The following is a 20,061-nucleotide window of genomic DNA, read 5'->3' as shown; positions in this document are numbered from 1 at the left end:
TACCCATGTTTGTATTTTGCTGTTTTCCTCAGATTTGTTTAAAAAGCAAAATTTTTTTTAGGTTAATCGCAAACCCTAATTCCGTTCCCATGCGTTCACAATCCTGAAGATGGTACATTTTTTTTCTGTGCATATTTTTATAGTTTCATATAAGTATGGCATCATAAGCAAATACTATTGTTTATATTTTAAAAGTTAGCATAAATGGTATCATATATATCTGTATATTTTGTCTTTAAAGATACATCCTTGTTGATATGTGTAGGTCTGATTTAAACTTTTATCGTGTTTCATTGTGTGAATATAGCATAATTTATTTATCTTTGTGTTGGTGGACAGTTTCCATTTTTTCCCCTAAAATACTTCTATTGGAATGTCATTTAAATGCCCCTTTGTTCACATGTGCAAGAGGTTGTTAAAGGTAGAACTGGTGATTTCTAACCGTTTGAATCCTGAGACTTATTAAACGTTGCCCGATTTATTAAGCATTGCCAGATTGTAGTTTAGTTGCACCAGTGAATCCTGGTTCTTTATGGATGTTGACAGGAGCATTCCCTCCCTGTCTTAATCTTTTTCTTTTTTTCATTGACATATGAGGAAGTTTGAGGTCATTTTACTTATGATTTGTGTATTAGGATTTCATTAACGATATTTTCCTCTGTCATATTCCGACAGACAGAAGTGCCTTAGAACAGTCTTTTACCTGACAAAAGTAACCTCTGTGGTTCCAAATGCAGGAAGACCATTGAAGTAAGGATATGTATTAGTGGCTAAATAAAGGCAAGGCCATTGGTCACCTCTCTTAAAAAGAGATTTAGTTGTTAGAATAAAGAGAGCTGATTACCTGTCAGTTCTGTTCCTATAGATGTCAGGATTGGGCCAGTTATCAGTAGACATGTTAGAAATCAGGTTTGTAAAAACGATCCTGGGCTTTCAGGCATAGCAGGGGCAGCTGGCAGCAGGATATTATAGCACTTAGGTATGTAGCACTTTGGGCTTCCTGGGTGGTGCAGGAGTAAAGAATCTGCCTGCCGGTGTAGGAGACACAGGAGACGATGGTTTGATCCCTGGGTCAGGAAGATCCCCTGGGAGAGGGAATGGCTGCCCACTCCAGTATTCTTGCCTGGAAAATCCAATCCAACGGAGGGGCTTGGCAGGCTACAGTCCATGGGGTCACAAAGAGTCAGGCACAACTGAGCAGCTAACACTTCACTTCACAGATTGTGAAAGTGAGGACTAGATTTGGGGCCAGGACGAGGTTCCTTGATTTCCCTGAGAGTGTGAAGTTCTTCTCTCCAGGCCCTTCACTGAAACCATCACAAGAGGACACTGCTTTGTGGCCCTTAGGGGTCCTGAGTTAGACAAAAGGGAGAGGTTTGAAACCCATACGTGACGACTGACCAGTGACAACAGCGTGACGTTTTACCACCCTGGCTCGACCTACACATTTACATAGTCAGCTCTAAAGCTCAGCAGTCATGATTATTTTCATGTCACACAGTTGTAAGAAGGATGAAAAATGCTACAAAAACTTCATTTGTGGTTATTAAACATGTTCCTGCTTTGTGTTCTCAGAGTTTTCTCTATTTAATAAAGTGTTCTATTTAGTCTCTTATCTTAATTGAATGTTCCAGTTATCTTTTCTAGTGCATAGCCAGTAGTTTAAAACTAATTAAATTATTTTATGGAGCTCAGTAGAATTAGGTTTTCCTGTTGCAGTTGAGTCACAGGAGCTATCGCCATGTTCATTTAGTGATTGTATTTATTCAGGAAGCTTTGTTTGCTAAATTTGATTTAACCAGAGTGATTAATTGTGCCAGAGAAGCTATTCTTGGAGTATTAACTATTTCCGTGCACATCCCTGTGTGAAACTGTAGTCTAGCTACATTTTCTGTATATAAGTGTCATAACAAAATGCTGAATTGTAATTGTCCCTTACTTTCCCTTTGGAGAAGGAAACGGCAGCCCACTCCAGTATTCTTGGCTAGAGAATTCCATGGACAGAGGAGCCTAGTGGGCTATGGTCCATGGGGTCACAAAGAGTCGGACACAACTGAGGGACTACCACTTTCCCTTAGAATTGTCATAAAAGTAATTATCCTGGGTTACCTCAAAAGTACAGTTTCTGCTTTGATTTCCGTTTGGTTACAAACCTGCTCTTGATGAACTCTATAGTTAATGTGTTACGAGATTATTTAGAGAGTCTTCTGAGCAGTGATTTACTCCCTTCTCTCCCCTCTTTCCTCAGGGAATCGCAGACACGGCTCAGACCATTTACGAAACTGCTGCTCGGGAACACGAGAGCCGGGGGGTGACGGGCGCCGTGGGGGAAGTCCTGCGCCAGCTCCCCCCGGCCGTGGTGAAACCTCTGATCGTCGCCACAGAAGCGACATCGAATGTCTTGGGTGGCATGAGAAACCAGATCAGACCAGATGTTCGGCAGGACGAGTCGCAGAAGTGGCGCCATGGGGACGACTGATGTTTCAGACGAGATTCTTGATGAAGACGAGGAGGGAGATGTGGAGCAGAGGGCCCCACCGGCGACTTCAGAGGGAACTCATTTACTGTTACCGCGCTCATCTCAGGAACAAAACCATTTCTTAGTGAGATAATATAGTATCAAAGCAACATGCAACCAAAACCTTTTGACATTTTAGGGCTAGTTGGTACCTTCCAGTAGACATGTTTGGTGGCTGGTGTCAAAAGTCCGTAAAGCATTTGCTGCCAAGTTAGTGGAATGCTTGCTTTTATTAAAATGACTGTAATCTTCCTTGTTACAGACAAGCTATCATTGGAAACCTCCTTTTACAGTACAGGGTGCTCAGAAACGTTTTGAGTACTTTGAAAGCACTATATTTATGTTGCTCCAAGGAGTTGATTTTTCTCCAGGTTTAAAGAGAATCACAGCTTCGAAACTTTCATTAAAAATGAGAGACAGAAGCCACAGGGAAAATAAAGCAAATAGGATTTTCAATATAAATATCAGTGAGGAAAAAATATCCCAGTCTGTTGGAGTTAGTGTTCACGCAGTCAAGAACGTCGTTTCCATTTGCTCAGAAAATCCTTCCATGGGAGTTTGAGAACATGAATGTTGCAGACTTGTTCTGTTGTGTTGCACTTTATTATGTGTGTGTGTGTGTGTTTGTGTGTTTAGATTAATACAAGTCATGTGCTATATTCTACATGTAATTTACAGAGTTACACAAACTATAAAGAGGACTAAGTCTGAAGGTTTTTGGCAAAGGAAGGTAACTCAAATGCAGTAACTTTCATTTATTCTAAGTATAATGAAAATGTGCATTCTGTGATGAACTGGGGCCCATATAATTGTTTATTTGTTCAAATTTAAGCAGGTATAGTGCAAGCTTATTAGGCGTATGTGGAAAGGGAGATTGAACGTGGTTTTTACTCTTTTGAAATTAGCCAAAAATCCTCCAAATATGCCCTAGTCAGCTATTTCGAAGCACCATTTTTACTTGGTTAACAATGTACATTTTGCTATTCTGTCAGGAATGAATAAAGTATTTTTATTTAAAGGTAAAGTTGTTTTATGCTTCCATGAATATTTTGCTTCTCTTAGAGCATATTCATAGATGCAATGCTAGGGTTTACTCCAAAATCCTTGGGAACACTTTCTCAAAATTGATTTTGCTTAATGTTAAGCAGATCATTACCTAGATGTGAGAAGGAAATGGTTCTCCAGAACTCTGTCTTTGACTTTAGATTAATCTAGCAGAAAGAAAACATAGGACTTTGTATTCATCCTCTATTTAAAGTGTCATGATGTGAACGCTCTCATTTCCTAGAATAGGGAGATGCATTCGAGTTGAAGTTGAATTTCAGAACTACTTTCAGTTTGGGGTTTGAAAAATGACATTGAATCAGTTTCATTCTTGAAACTTTCTACAAGAAAGCAAAAATCCGAACATTTAAAATTTGTAAAATTTTGTTAAGTAGCATGTAATTCTGTCTTGTTCTCTTTTTACTGCTGGAAAACTTGAAAGGCTAGTGCTCAGAAAACCACCTACTGAACCATCAGAGGACCATTTGTTACTGGAGCCCAGCTGGATGGAGCCCACCTAGAATGTGGTCCTGAGTACACACGAATCATGGCTGTTTACTGTATGAAACTTCAGCCTGCTTCTGGGGCGCTCTCTGGGCACCCTTGCATCAATCCCAGCATTTTCCCTTACATGGAACATGCTGGGTATGGTATCTGTGATGAGTAATCAAACTGAAAACCGCTCAAATTTAAAAATATAAAATCTCCTTAACTTTTAAATATATTTTCCATATTGTATCTAATTGAACTTAATTAGTATAGGGAGAAATAATCATCCTCTTCTCTGAACTCTGAGTTGCAGATGGACCGATTTTTTGACAAATTGGGTTTATAAGTCCCATTAAGCATATCTTTATTATGTAATTTCCATGGCTGTCTCTTCTGCCCTCCTGCACCTGCTTTTGATAGAATCTACCTGTGTGATCAGAAACCTTGTGTCTCAGAAAGATTTAGTGTCAAGGGTCTGTTCATTGTCACTTTAACCAAGATGCTGTTTACCTGAGGTGTTTACGTGGAAGAAGTGTGTGTGTTTGAACACTTTGCCATTGTTAAATATCCTTAATTTTTTTCTTTTTTAATAGCGTCTTTTCAAACTTTTACACCACGCCGATACAGTAAAGAGTGTTGGCAGGATGCTTGTGCGGCCAGGTCTGTGACTTACCAAGTGGTGACTTTGCCAAGGCATTCAGCTCTAAACCTCAGTGTCCCGTCTGTAAATGAAGGGGCTTCTTATGACAGCAGAGATTTTCAGATGATTGGAGCATGCACACGTGTGCGAGCAAGCATGCAAGTGGGAATGACGGTGTGGGATGAAGCACTTAGTCGTGGGCCCCAGGCCTGGGACACCTTGAATAGGTGGCATTGTCTAATAAGAGCCCTGGCTGCATGGCACCCACGGAAGCCCCGGCTCCTCCAGGTCTCTCATCTCTTAGACTAATGTGTTTGTGAACGGTGCCTTCAAGGCTGACCTCTTCATGGGGCAGACTGAGCATGTCTGTGTATCACTGCATTGAGTCTGTGTGTGTATCTCCCCGAGGGTCCAGGTAAGCAAGCTTGATCAGGAAGCATCAGTGAGTTTCAGAACCTCCCAGGGTTACAGGAACACAGTAAGACCGCCTTACATTATAAAGGCAGCAGGGGCCATGGGGACGTCTTCTCTTGATTCGGGTTGATTGGGATCCCCTGGTTTCCCTTCCTGTCTGTCCACAGATGGCTATCGTTTACAAGTACAGTGTCCGCTCAGCACTCGCCTTTTAGGACAGATAGGATGGCATACTTTTTGTAGATATCATAGCAAAGACTTCCATTTTAGTAAAGCTTGAGTCCAATTTGGATTCCCATTAAGCACATGTATGTAACATCAATATTTTTATAATACAGAACTCGAGAAAAAAAAAAATCTTCCCAAGTAGCCATGTGCCTAAAATGGCAAAAAGACAAAACACTAGTATCTCTTGCTCCTGCTATGTGTCACTTTTAAATGCTGTTGAAATAGTTTCAGTTTTAAGGGAATAACTTTTTAACCACCTCCTTAAAAACTGTGTCGTGTAGGTTTGGTGCCTTCGTTCAATTCTCGAACAGGCCAAACAACTACGCCCGCTACCTGGGGGCCACTTGCCACCCTCGGGCACTGTCGAGTCAGCTCGTGTGCCCCAAGCTTGCCCTTACCAGAGACGAGACAGGGCAGAGGTGGAGTTCAGCAGTTTTAAACCGGAAGTCCACACTTGCACTAAGTAGCTTTAGGATTAACAATTTATTATCTTAACATTAATTTAGATCTTATATATATATATATATAAAAAGCCACATGACCTGACTTAAGGATAATCATTTAACTCTGCTTTGCTTCAGTTTTCTCAGACCTTCGTGGGGTGTGTGTCCTCAGCTTCATGGGGACTGGCAGGGGTAGTGGTCTGTGGTGAGCAGTCTATTCCCTGCTTCCCTTCACGTCCTCTTGACATGACCTAAGACATGAGAGAAAACGTCTGTAAAGTTCTTTAAGCCTCTTGAAAGTAAAAGGCCCTATGCAAATACAAAGTGATACTTGGTATCGGCAGATGCATCAATTGGACGGACCCATTGGTACCAAATTGAATAAATCAAATACAAGTTTGTGAGTCTCAGGTTGAAAAGGAAAGTTGTTTAGAAAGTGTGTAGATAGTGAAGGGGGAGAAAAAAGATTTTTTTTTCCCCCTTACCACCAAGAAATCTTGTTTCTTTTTACTGGAAAATACAGTCAGTCTTTTCATTGAGAATAACTGAGTGCTTTAATGCATTTTATTTTTATCGCAATAGTTTCAGGATCATGCTAGGCACTCTGCTCCCTGTAATAGACTTTATATGCACAGTTGCAAGTCAGTTAGTTTTAATCAAAAGAATTTCCTTTTCATGGTAGTGTCTACAAGTCAAAGAGAAGGCCGTCTAGTAAATCACAATTAGTTTCTTTGTGGCGAGGGATAAGAAATTTATGTGAGTTTCAACAATTCATATTTTGAAATGTCAGTAGTTTTGAAAAACAGAGGTGTTACACATTTTTTTGCCTCCTGTACCCAGTGTCAGCCCCTTGGTTTCAAGCACGTAGCCTCATAGAAGACACCAGAGTGCTATCTGATGTATTATTTCAGGAGATTGTAGACTTGATATTGGCTGACTCAAGGACATCTCTAGTGCTGTGTGTGTTGGGAGGGAGGGGAGGTGGGGTTGAAATGGCAGCCCCTCCTTTAAGAGTATGTTTACTTTGCTGTTTCACATGTATTTTGTGTATATGAAATGGCAGCTTCCAATTTCTAGTTGGATTTGTCTTATGTTGTTTGTATAATTTGCCATCACACAGGACTGTTTGCTTTTCCATTGTGAAATTTGGTAGGGACTCCAGTTCAGCTCTTAATGTTAATCCATCCCGATTTATTTTGGACATTGAATTGATCTCACCACAAGTAAAAAACACGTCGTGTATGTTGACTGTCATCGTTGCTGTTTCCTCATGGAAGTAATTCTAAATGTAAATACTTTAAGAATACTGATGCTGTATGAGTATTTTTGTGGCAATGTTAACTTGTTAGTGTGACTATTTAAAGTATTATGAATTTAAGGATATTCTTGAAGAAAATTAAAATATTTACTCTTTGGAGTTTGCTTTAAACACTATGGTCTCTCTCCAAGAAATGCTCCCTGTATAAAAAACCTGTATAACATTTTTCGAAGCAGAGGGTAGGTCTGTGTCAGATCCTGTTCTTGGGAAATGGTCTTCCTCTGATCCCGGTACTTAGAGCTGACCTGCTACCAGTTTCTGAGATGTCAGTATATAGGGCATATTCTGTTAGAGTTTGCCAACCCTTCCCCCTTTTGGATATTAATTGCTGCATTAGTTGTTTTATCTCTAAAATGTAGACTTGCAGCAAACACATAGTTTTGGTCTTAGGGACCTAGATAAATACTTGAAAAAATCTGTTCTTTTTGGAGGAATCTTATTACTTAGGAATATTTTATGGAAATATTTAAAGACAATACTTTGAAAGATGCTCTGATGACAGATCTCATTACATGACCGTTCACTTTGCACCATCAGAGAAAAGTCATCAGTCACAACACACCTCACACATGACTTTTTTTTAAAACTTTTTATTTTACATTGGGGTATAGCCAATTAACAAACAATGTTGTGAGAGTTTCAGGTAGACAGCAAAGGGACTCAGCCATACATATACATGTATCCATTCTCCCCCAAACTCTTGTGAGAGAGAGGGAAGCGAAGCTTTGTGAGGTGCCTGCTGTGAGCCAGGTATTGTATTATTTGCATAACCTCGTAGCCCCTCTGAGGGGTGGTTATAATAGTCTTTGTTTTCCAGAGGAGGAGACAGGTTCAGAGAGGTCAAGGTACTTGCTCACAGTCTCTTGGTTTGACTCCCAAAGCCCATGCTCATTCTAGGATTTCATTTAAGAGGTGCAGTTGTCTAAATTAGTGAAAATTCTTCGCTAATAAGGAAACCAAGAAAGAAGTTTTGCTAAAAAGTTGAGGTTAAAGGCTCTTTGAATACTTAAGTCTGACAAAGTTGCTTATCCTGCATCTTCACCCCTCTCTCCTCCCCTGGTTGGGCTCCAGTCACAGTCATAAGTCTGGGAATGGGGCTAAATTAGAGTCCTTCCAGTTAAAGAATCTTGCCCTTGGGGCTGGTTACATTCTGTGGGTCTGTCCTGCACATTGTGAAATGTTTCACAGCGTCCTTTGGGCTTACTCAGTACATGCAGGTAGTAGCTCCTCCCCAGCTGTGTGAACCAAAAGGTCTCCAGACATGGCCAAATGTCCCCTGGGTGGCAAAAAACCCCTGGTGCAAATGGCTGGGTTAAAAGCTTCCCTGGTGAAAATCACGTGCAACCTGGAGTGAGAACAGTGCCTAAGAGCTTCCCCACGTTACGTTCTAGAATATTCTGCCTGGTTCCTCTTAGCTTAAAGATTATAATTTTCAGACAGGCCCAGCCACCCTCACCTCTTTACGATAGCACACACTCCTGTCAAGACACTTTGTGGCACATCTCTCATTTTAAAGTCAATGAGTGTTAAGTATTTGCTATGTGACTACTACTTTGTTCAGCCCTCAACAACATGGCATTCACATTTGCTATCAGCTGGAGTCCTGGCAGGGAGCAGACGGCTACTGAGGTGACTGAGGGCAGTGTAAGGAAGGGACTTAGCATAGGTGAACAGGGGCACAGGAGACCCGAAGCGCCTTGAGAGCTGACTCTGGGTCTTCCCCAGGCCTCAGGTCTGTGACTCAGGTGATGGCTGACGTTTTCCTGCTCCCCTTGGCTGCAGGAATGTGAGGCTCCTTCTCTTCCTCTATTCCATCCTTCGGGATACTGAGGCTAAGCCTCCTCGCAGGCCTGAGGGACAAAGCAGTGACTCACAGAACCTGTAGCTGAAGGACAGGGCTGCCAGACAGTGGCTGTGGCCTTAGGTGGAGCCAAGGAGCCAGAGGGGTGTGACAACTATTTGACCTCCTTGGGCTCCCGCCCTCCCATCTCCTGCTGGAGCTTCTCACAGGTTGAGCCTATAGTTCAGTATCTCAAGCTTATCCTGGCAGAAAGCACAGTGGAAAACAGAGCAGAGGGGTGGAGAATGGATCTGGAGTGGGGCAGATGAAAGCTGTCCAGCATTCAGACACAGTTTGCATTTATACCATTGTCTTCATTCTGCACATGACAACACAAGAGGCTTAGGATAAGTAACCTACCCAAAGCCATACAATGTGCTAGCGAACAAACAGTAGTCACTGATAACAGTTCAGTTCAATTCAGTCACTCAGTCGTGTCCTACCCTTCACAACCCCATGAACCGCAGCATGCCAGGCCTCCCTGTCCATCACCAACTCCCAGAGTTTACCCAAATTCATGTCCATTGAGTCGGTGATGCCATCCAACCATCTTATTCTCTGTCGTCCCTTCTCCTGCCCTCAATCTTTCCCAGCATCAGAGTCTTTTCAAATGAGTCAGCTCTTCGCATCAGGTGGCCAAAGTACTGGAGTTCCAGCTTCAACATCAGTCCTTCCAATGAACACCCAGGACTGATCTCCTTTAGGATGGACTGGTTGGATCTCCTTGCAGTCCAAGGGACTCTCAAGAGTCTTCTCCAACACCACAGTTCAAAAGCATCAATTCTTCAGTGCTCAGCTTTCTTTATAGTCCAACTCTCACATCCATACATGACCACTGGAAAAACCATAGCCTTGACTAGACAGACCTTTGCTGACAAAGTAATGTCTCGGCTTTTTAATATGCTGATGACAGATAAACCCCCAAATCCTAGCAGTTTAACAAAAAAAGTTTATTTCTCATTTACATCAAGTCCAGTTAGTGTTCCTGAATATCTGGCAGCCCTCCTCTAAGTGGTGATGGAGGAGCCCTGGCTCCTTCCATCTTGTGGCTCTGCCTCACAGGAGAGAGAGGAGACTTGGGCTGGAGACTTTTGCCCATGTTCTATTGGTCAGAATCCTATCATATGATCCCATCCAGCTGCAAGGGAAGCTGGGGAATGTAGTCTTGCTGTGTGCCCAGGAAGGAAATGGGGGTTGTTGAGAAGTAGCAGGACTCCTGTCCGAAAAAAAAAAAAAACACAACCTCAAAGTCGAGAATTACTTTTTATTTTGTAGCCTTTCTGAGCATTTCAAGCCTAGAAGACAGCCTCTCAGATAGCTCTGAGCGACTTCTCTAAAGAGGTATGGAGGGAGCCAAGGTAAATAGAAGTTTTTGCAAATACCAGGTGGTTGGACATCTAAAGATAGCTGTTAATTGAAGACAAACGTCTGAAGTTAAGGACTTTAGCAGTTTTCTGTGTGTGGGGTGGAAAGGTGTGAGAGTCTAGACTCCTTCGAGTCACTCCTTTGGTGTGCACCTCAGCTGTCTGGGGTCAGTGCCTGGTGTTTTCTCGCCCTGAGTTCCCTCGGGGTACACACGGTAGGGGCAGCCACAGTGGCTGCGGGCAAGGCAACAGACAAGGCAACAGGCAAGGCAACGGGCAACCCCTTTGTCTGCATCCTGCATTTCCTCACCGCCAGGGCAGCTGCAGCGACTAGGTGGCTGTAACACCGTTTGTTTACTGATCGGCAGGCAACATTTTCCACTCACACCCTGCTACATGCAGAGATTTTAATCAGAGAATGTCTGACTCCAGACCCGTGCTCTTAGCACATGCTCTGCTGGAATTACAATTCGTTACACTCCAAGGTAATTTGATACAACCAAAGTTGGACATTTTTTTTTCCCCCTGCTTGTTTGTTTACCTCCTGAAAGCAGTTCCTCATGGAGCAAACAAATTAAATTCAGCAAACATGGGCTGCGGGATGAGGCAGGATAGTATAATGTAATGGTTCTCAAAACTTGCCAGTATATTGGAATCACCCGAGGAGCTTTTAAAAATTCCAAAACCCAAGACCAATTAAATCACAGTTTAGCGTATTAAATGTCCTTTTTGAAGGTGTGTTTTTGAAGCTCTCCAGGTGCCTGCTGTGCAAGACACACTGGGGGCCACCGGAGTGGTGGCTAAGAATGTATATTTTTGAGTCAAACTGCCTGGATATGAAACCATGCTCCACTGCTTGTTAGCTGTGTGGCCTTGGGGAAGTTGCTGAATCTTTCTGTGCATCAGTTTCCTCCTCTATAAAATGGAGCTAATAATAGGATTTTATGAGGATTATCTGAGTTCACGTATGCTAAGTGCTTAGAATAGTGTCTGACACATAGTAAGCACCATCTAAGTGTTAGATATTATGGTTACTGTTTCCTGAATGCCGACTATGAGTAATGCCCTGGGGTAGATATGAAAGATAACGTGTGTGTGTGCTTGTTTTGTCCGACTCCTGGTGACCCCATAGACTGTAGCCCACCAGGCTTCTCTGTCCATGGGATCCTCCAGGCAAAAATACTGGAGTGAGTTGTCATTTCCTCCTCCAGGGGAATCTTCCCTACCCAGGTATTGATTGAACCTGCATCTCTTGTGTCTCCTGCATTCATTCTCAAGTGGATCCTTTACCAGTAGCGTCACCTGGCAAGTCCTATGAAAGATATGGTCCTCGACTTTGGGGAACTTGGAACCCCGAGAAGATGTCAAAATCTAATATAAGACAGATTAGACATGGCTAATTATTCCAGCCTTTTGTTCCGTATAAAATCAGTTTGTCTTGCTTCTGAGAAATTGGGTGGCATTTTATGAAGCCAAGGAAAGGAGAAGTCACTCAAAATAGTCTTAGAACTGGAATTCCTGATTATGAAGATGCCACCTGGTCCCCTCTTTCGCTGCCATCCAGACATCTGCTTTCCTGGCATTAAACACAGAGCCGGGGAAGCCTTGGGAAAGCCAGAGAAGCCAGTTCGCTTTTCAGCCTGATGTTCGGGATTGACTGGTTCCAGGGAAATTTGACTTGAAGGGTACATCTTGGGTAGCATGTGGAAATAAAAGTCAAGGAGGGTGCTGGAGGCAAAGTCTTTGCAGTTTTGGGTTTTCTGAGGAAAATGAACATTAGCACATCTTTACAGTAAGAATTTCTAAGGCTGTCAGAAGAGGGCAAAACATTCTCTTACATTTAGATTTCATTGAGGTATAAAGGAAAACATGACTGTTCACTGCCAAGTATTAACGTTGCTTCCAAAACCTAACGTGAGCCTTTGTCAGCCCAGATGTGACCTATTTATTTTTGAGCAATGAAGACCTCAAGGCTATGACTTGAAAAGCACTTAACATTTAGTAAAAGTTCTGCACAATCCCCGCACCCCTCAAAAAACTATGCTATTTAAAAAGCATTATCAGTATCATCAATACTGTCTGCCTACTCCAGTATTCTTGCTTGGAGAATTCCATGGACTATCTTAGTTCAGTTCAGTTCAGTTGCTCTGTCGTGTCCGACTCTTTGCGACCCCATGGACCACAGCACCCCAGGCCTCCCTGTCCATCACCAACTCCCACAATTTACTCAAACTCATGTCCCTCAAGTCGGTGATGCCATCCAACCCTCTCATCCTCTGTCATGGACTATCTATGGGGTCACAAAGAGGTGGACACGACTGAGTGACTTTCATTTCACTTCATTTCATCAATATCATAGCTCAATTGTTAGAGATTCTCTCTTCATATATGTAACAGAAATGTTATAATGAACATTTCTAAGGCCAAATAAATACCTCCCTTTATTTAAGTTTAAACTGGTTTTACTTATTTCCCCCTCACCCCACCTGTTTTCTTTTAAATACTATTTTCTTCAAAACTCTCCTTAATCTTTCATACCGGATTTCGAGTCATCTTTTTAGTCTTTATGTCCTGTTTGCTGAACTGGGGTTTCAGCCCACTGTCTACCCCAAAGACTGACCTTGAGCTAGTCCCCTAACTTGGCTGCACCTCAGTTTCTCAGTGGTTTTCATACTAATTGGGCTTCTCAGGTGATGCTAGCAGTAAAGAATCTGCCTGCCAATGCGGGAGATGTAAGACACACGGGTTCGATCCATGGGTCAGGAAGATCCCCTGGAAGAGGAAATAGCAACCCACTCCAGTATTCTTGCCTGGAAAATCCCATGGACAAGGATTCTTGGCCTTCCCCAATCAGTAGAAATTCAGGCAAGGCTTTATTGGGGCCCCTGCAGTCGCAGGAGGGCGTGAAAACATGCAACAGGTTTGCTTGCTCGCTCTCAAGCGGGGGCAAGCTTGTTCCTTATCTGGGGTGAAGGGTAGGGGTGTGTCCAGGGATCAAGCCGGAGGGCTGGTTTAGGTGGTGTGCCCCCCGCTTAGGTGTATGTGCAAGGGGCATCGCAGGACCCTGATTTTTCTCCCAACACCTTGTTTTTGCTCAGAAGTGGCAGTTGAATTTTTCGTCTTTTCTATCTTTTGTCCAGAATTTGCCCCACCTATAGCATGCATGCAGGTTTTTTTTTTTTTTCAAGCAGTTATTTTTAGTCCCATATAGTTTCTTTGTATTTTGTAGCTCAAAGAAACATTTTTCCTGGTGTAAGCTTTGCAACTGTAGGAAACATAAGAGATGCCGGTTCAGAAAGATCCCCTGGAGGAGGGCATGGCAACCCACTCCAGTATTCTTGCCTGGAGAATCCCATGGACAGAGGAGCCTGGCAGGCTGCAGTCCATAGGGTCAGACAAAGTCAGACACGCCTGAAGTGACTTAGCACACACGCAAGTTTTGCAGCACTGCAGCAAAGGGTCCAAGGTCCAAGCCTGTCTCAGTTGATCTGCACCATCTTACTTTATCTCACAGATGGATCACTAACGAGGGGAAACACGGAATCAATGATATGTGACATCCATTTAAAATTTGAATGGCTGTTGCCAATTTCCGTTTTGTAGAAGTTGTACCTACGTAAGTATCCACCAACAGGGCTCGAGAGAAATTGTTGTCTCTTCACATTTCGTGTTTTGTTACGTTTTGGAACATATCTGCTGTAACCCATTCAAGGACTTGGCTTTAAAAATTTGTGCAGAAACATTTCTGGGGAAAGAGTGCTCCTCCTTGGAGGCCAGCAGGGGGCGCCCGCTCCCCTTCTGAGTGGAGCTTTGATTTCTTGCATTTGCCCCACAAAGCCCCCGCAGCCCAGCTGAATCTGAGCAAATCCTGGCCCCACAAAGAGTGGGAAGGTTTTGGAAAAGTCCTAATTATCCCAACCCTTTCACAAGGCTAGTCTGTGGCAGCTTCCTGTTAGTCGAGGACATGACTTCAAATTAAATATAAAAATGTCATTTGATGTCACAATTAATTTCTCCCTGTAAATACCAGGTTGGGTGATAAAGTACACCCGGCCCCTCTCTCAATCCCCAGGGCTTGTGAAAGTTGCCAGTGTTCACAGAAAGTTGATAAGGGAATATTTGGGACCTGAGATAATTGAAACGTGCTTTATATTCAGATAAAGATCTTTTGTTGTGTTTTCCTTGCAAGGTGGGGGAGCGGGTACGTAAAAGTGAGTCTGAAATAGGAGCTTCTCTGCTGATTCATTCCTCTGGGAAAATGCAACCCCCATCCCCGAATCCCACTACTCAGGGCTGGGACTAAGTTGAGGCGGCCGGGGTCCTCCCCTTGGGCACAAAGTTTAAGAAGGGGGTCGTGTTCAGGGGCACTGCAGTGACCAAGATAGTAACTGAATGCCATGTGTTTTTTTTAATCAGTTAGGCTGTGCAGGGTCTCCGTGGTTGTGTGCAGGCTTTTCTATAGTGGCAGTGAGTGGAAGACACTCTTGGCTGCCGTGCATGGGCTCCCGGGTGTGGTGGCTTCTCTTCCTGCAGGGCGCAGGCTCCAGGCACACGGGCCTCGGTAGTTGTGGCATGTGGGCTCCCGAGCGCAGATTTAGTAGCCATGGTGCATGGCCCAGCTGTTTCACAGCATGTGGAATCCTCCCGAACCAGGGATCTAACCTGTGTCCCCTGAATTGGCTGGCGGATCCTTATCCACTGTACCACCAGAGAAGCTTCAGAATGCAATGTTTTTAAAAATCAGAATGCATGCAAAACACCCATGATGAACAAAGCAGGAACATTTTAAATAAAGACAACATGGCCCCTGCACCTCCCTCCTCATCTCAGTGGCCTCCCTCTCAGCCGAGTCTGCCGGATCCTGTCTTTCCTTAAAATGTGGTATTTTGCTCATTATGACTGAATCGCATTCCTGCCTTTTCTCCCTCTTTCCCGGTCTTACCCACCCCCCCACATCACAAGGCTGGCTATGGTGGGATGCAGGGAAAATGATACAGGAACAGCTACAAGGTGCGGGTGGAGGGGGGATTCATTGTTCAAACCCTGGGGAGTGATGCCAGAATCAGTGATGGCTAGTTGCTATCAACTGATGTCACTGTTTGGACTGGAGGACAGCCTCTGCTGCAGTGAGATTAGCAAACGCTGACCGTGTGTGCAATGCTGAGTGATTCTCTGTTTGGTGATTTAATTGTCCCAACGGTGGCATGTGTGGTACCCGTTCCCCAACCCCTTATCTCCGCTGGCCTTCCAGCCTCCCTTTGCACACGCTTTCCTAGGACCGTGGCCCCTCCCCTTCCCTTTGTTAAGTTCAGTCCTTCAGGGCTGAAGTCCTCCCCCTCCGAGAAGTCCCCCCAGTTTGCTAGCCTTTCCTTGAGGCCATTGTAGACATAACTGAATCACATTAGCCAAAATGTGGTTCTCAGCTGGGGATGGAAGGTGATTTTGCTCCCAGAAGACATTCGGTCACATCTGGAGACTTTGAGGCTGTCATACTGGGGACGGCGGGCGCTCCTGGCATCTAGTTGTTAGAGGCCTGAGACTCTGCCAAACAGCCTATGATGCCCAAGACGGCCCTCCCAACCAAGAGCTGTCTGCTCTAAGTGTCTGGTGTCAAGAACATTCATGCCAGCTTTGCCAAGAAGTTTTGTGGAAACTCTCAGGAATCAGATTTGCATTTCAGCATCAGTCTTCCCAGGTGGCCTAGTGGTGAAGAAAGTGGAAGTGAAGTCGCTCAGTCGTGTCCGACTCTTTGCGACCCCACGGACTGTAGCCTACCAGGCTCCTCTGTCCATGGGATTTTCCAGGCAAGAGTACTGGAGTGGATTGCCATTTCCTTCTCCACCTGCCAAAGCAGGAGAGGTAAGAGATGTGGGTTTGATCCCTGGGTCAGAAAGATGCCCTGGAGGAGGGCACGGCAACCCACTACAGTATTCTTGCCTGGAGATCCCATGGACAGAGGAGCCTGGTGGGATACCATCCTGCTGCTAATGCTGCTGCTAGGTCACTTCAGTCGTGTCCGACTCTGTGCGACCCCATAGACAGCAGCCCACCAGGCTCCTCTGTCCCTGGGATTCTCCAGGCAAGAACACTGGAGTGGGTTGCCATTTCCTTCTCCAGGGATACCATCCATGGGGTCGCAAACAGTCAGACAAGACAGAAGTGACATACACAGTAGGCTTTCATTTTTGGGGGATTGCACTGAGTCTTTGTTTCTTCGAGTCTGCTTTAGTTTTGGCGAGTGGGGGCTACTCTCTAGCTGAAGTGCCCAGGCTTCTCACTGCAGTGGCTTCTCTCATTGCCGAGCACGGGCTCTAGGCGCTTGGGGTTCAGTAGTTATGGCTCTCATACTCTAGAGCGTGGGCTCAGTCGTTGTGGAACACGGGCTTAGTTGCTCCACGGCATGTGGGATCTTCCCAGACCAGGGATTGAACCTGTGTCCCCTGCACTGGCAGACAGATTCTTATCCATGGTACCAGGGAAGTCTGAATTGTCCATGTTTTTATCCAAGATTTTTGGAATTTGAGTCCCTTGGAGTATGGGATGGGCAGGAAACTAGGAGCTGGGGTTTGAGGACAGTCCTGTTTTCATGTCTCAGTTCTGAACAAAAGGAGGCAACAAGAGTCAGCAGATGGGGCTGCCACGTTATCTTTGTTTCTGAGAAGACCTCGATCAGACAGTGTCACTCAGGCGTGTGGCCACAGTGGGCTTCTTAGTTCTGAATCCCAGAGTCAGGTGGACTTACCCACACAGGCCCAGGCGATGCTGAGTTTCCCCTTCTGGGGCAGAACCTCATGGCTAAGAGAAGCCCAGCGTCTGCAGACAGCACTTTCCAAAGAGTGAATATGGACGGGGGCACTGAGCTATGCAAGTTCAATTCTTTTTTTCTTGAAACTGGTCGATAAGCTAAGTCAGTTTTCTTCCTCAGAGAGGAGTTAAGGGCTGGGCAAGAGGCCCAGAAGTTGGGAACAACCCCTCCTCATTGAAACCTGGCGAATCAGTGAGGATGGGCTGGATTCTGCTCCAGTAACAAACATCCTCCAGCTCTCTGGCTTGAAACAGCAAGCATAGATTTCTTACTCACGTTTAACACAGGGCTGTCGGTAGGTAGTCCCTCAGGGATCCGGGCTGATGGACTCCACCTCTTAATGACACCACTGTCTGGGTTTGCTATAGCAGAGGAGAGGAGAGCTGTGCTCTGAAATGCTCTTACCTAGAAGGGACACACAGGTTGCCTTCACACTGGGCAAAGGAGTGCAAAGACAACACTTAACTCCAACAGGGTGAGGAAATTCAACCCTCCCACTTCCCAGAAGGATGGGAGAACTGGCACTGTTGGAGATCAGCAGTCATGTCTCTCCCAGGAGAGTGAAGAAGGACTTCCTGTCCTTCCCACCACCTCCGTCAGCACTGCTGCTGCTGCTGCTGCTAAGTCGCTTCAGTCGTGTCCGACTCTGTGCGACCCCATAGATGGCAGCCCACCAGGCTCCCCTGTCCCTGGGATTCTCCAGGCAAGAACACTGGAGTGGGTTGCCATTTCCTTCTCCAATGCATGAAAATGAAAAGTGAAAGGCAAGTCGCTCAGTCATGTCCGACGCTCAGCGACCCCATGGACTGCAGCCTTCCAGGCTCCTCCATCCATGGGATTTTCCAGGCAAGAGTACTAGAGCGGGGTGCCATTGCCTTCTCTGTCCATCAGCACTGGGCAAGGGCAATTCCACTGGAAAGACAAGGAGTTCTCAGGAAGTGTTTTCCAGGGAGCCACTTGCCTGGGCTGGAGGAATAGACATGGCGGGAGAAGAGCTGACTCTGACGCTAGATGCCGTGTGGATGGCGTCACCGGGAGAAGAGCTGGCTCTGACCCCAGACGCCGCGTGGATGGCGTCACCATGCGACAGGCAAAGCATTCCGGGCCTCAGTTTTTCCATCAGTACATTGAACAGGTTGCACTGGATGGTCTTTTCCGCATCCTGTGAACCCTCTGAAGAGAGGAAAGCTCTTATTTACTCTGCACCCCATGCCTCACACAATTATTGTTGTTGTTGTTTAGTCGCTCAGGGGTGTCTGACCCTTTGCGACCCCGTGGACTGCAGCATGCCAGGCCTCCCTGTCCCTCACCATCTCCCGGAGTTTGCCCAGGTTCATGTCCATTGCATCGGTGATGCCATCCAGCCACCTCATCCTCTGACACCCTCTTCTCCTTCTGCCCTCAGTCTTTCCCAGCATCAGGGTCTTTTTCAGTGAGTCGTTTCTTCACATCAGGTGGCCAAAATACTGGAGCTTCAGTTTCAATATCAGTCCTTCCAGTGAGTATTCAGGGTTGATTTCCTTTAAGTGTCCATACTGGACACTAATACGTGTAGTCAAAGCACTGAATGAATTACCTGCTCTGATTCCATCTGAGTTTGGGAAGGTCAGAGTTGGGGTATTCCCCAGTCCCCCATCATTCATTACACCTAATCCATTGTGGGGTTTGACTCCATCTGAGGTCAGCTCTGTGTCTACTGCACCTCCCTGCTCAACCCCTAGAAACAGAGCTAGCAGGTGACTGGCTGCTGACCGCAGGTGGGCCTGGTGAAGCTAGCCAAGACCAGCAGAAGAGCCACCCAGCTGAACCCAGCCCAAGTGGTCAGCTGCAGAACTGTGAGCCGAGGTGCTTGCTTTAAATCATTGTTTGGGCTTTTTTTTTTTTTTTTTAATGCAGCAGCAGATGACTGATACATTCTTCTGGCCATTGTCCTACGTTCTTGTGAAATGATCTCTCTGAAATGCAGCCTGAACGTGACATCCCTGTTCAGCATCTCTGTTGACTGGCATGGCCTTCTGATATCTTCTCTGTCCCAAATCTCCTGGAAAGTAAGCCTGGCCTCCTGCCCACTGCCTTAAATACTACCCCAGATACAGGGAGCTCTGCCACCATCAAGGCAACTCAGATGGTAGGATCCCTGGTGCTCAGGCCTCTTCTCTGACCTCCCAGTCTCATGGGCATCCCTGGTCTGGACCGAGCCCTGCTTCAGGAGTCCTGCTCACTGAGTAAGTTTCCACCCATCTTGGGGCTGGGTTTCCCGATCACTGAATGAATTTCCACCCATCCTTATCTGTGAAAAGAGGTTGAGCTTGATGATATTTTCTTTTTTAAAATGTTTATTAGATTCATAGATCCCTTGTACTCTTTACTCACCACCCACTACGGGTAACGCCTGAGTATGGTATGATATCACAGCCAGGAAGCTGACCATATAATTTTTCAGATTGCACCAGTTTGACATGCACTCATTTTGATGATATTTAAAGCCTCTTCTAGTTCACAGGAGGAAACTTCCCACCTGCTCCTCATGAAACCTGTGACTCATCTCCGGAGAACAAGAGAACGTCTGTGTCCATTGCAACACTTGGGAGACTCCCTAGGCTGGGATTTAGGGGGGCTTAGTGCTGCTCATTTTCCATGACAGTTGGGGTGATGGATGCCACAGGGGAGGGCAGCTGGCAGCCGTGGATTCACAGGACAGGCTCGAAGCTGGAAGTGGGCTGGAGAAGAAGCTGTACTCAGCCCTTCAGGAGAGAGAGAGAGAGAAAACAGGGGCGTGGAGCTGGGTGAGTGGGTCTTTTCTTAATTAATAGGTTCCATTAGCTTTTATTTACTTAATTTTTGACTGTGCTGGGTCTCTTGCTGTGCGGGCTTTTTCTCTAGTTGCAGTGAATGGGGCTCCTCTCTAGCTGCGGTGTACGGGCTTCTCATTGCAGTGGCTTCTGTTGTCGCAGAGCA

General features: G+C 45.3%; 1 protein-coding gene across 1 annotated transcript in view; it reads left to right on the top strand.

Annotated features, from left to right (window-relative positions):
• Nucleotides 1–7,193, top strand: part of ATG2B (autophagy related 2B) — an 81,231-nt gene extending 74,038 nt beyond the window's left edge. Inside the window, 1 exon segment of the mRNA XM_070357913.1 lies at nucleotides 2,249–7,193. Coding sequence (XP_070214014.1) covers nucleotides 2,249–2,479 — 231 coding nt within the window. The 3' untranslated portion in view covers nucleotides 2,480–7,193.
• The last annotated feature ends 12,868 nt before the right edge of the window (nucleotides 7,194–20,061 follow it).

The sequence above is a fragment of the Bos mutus genome, chromosome 21 (assembly GCF_027580195.1).
Source record: "Bos mutus isolate GX-2022 chromosome 21, NWIPB_WYAK_1.1, whole genome shotgun sequence".
Taxonomy (NCBI): domain Eukaryota; kingdom Metazoa; phylum Chordata; class Mammalia; order Artiodactyla; family Bovidae; genus Bos; species Bos mutus.
The sequence above is the reverse complement of the archived record's forward strand: the minus strand, read 5'-3'. Positions and strand labels throughout refer to the sequence as shown.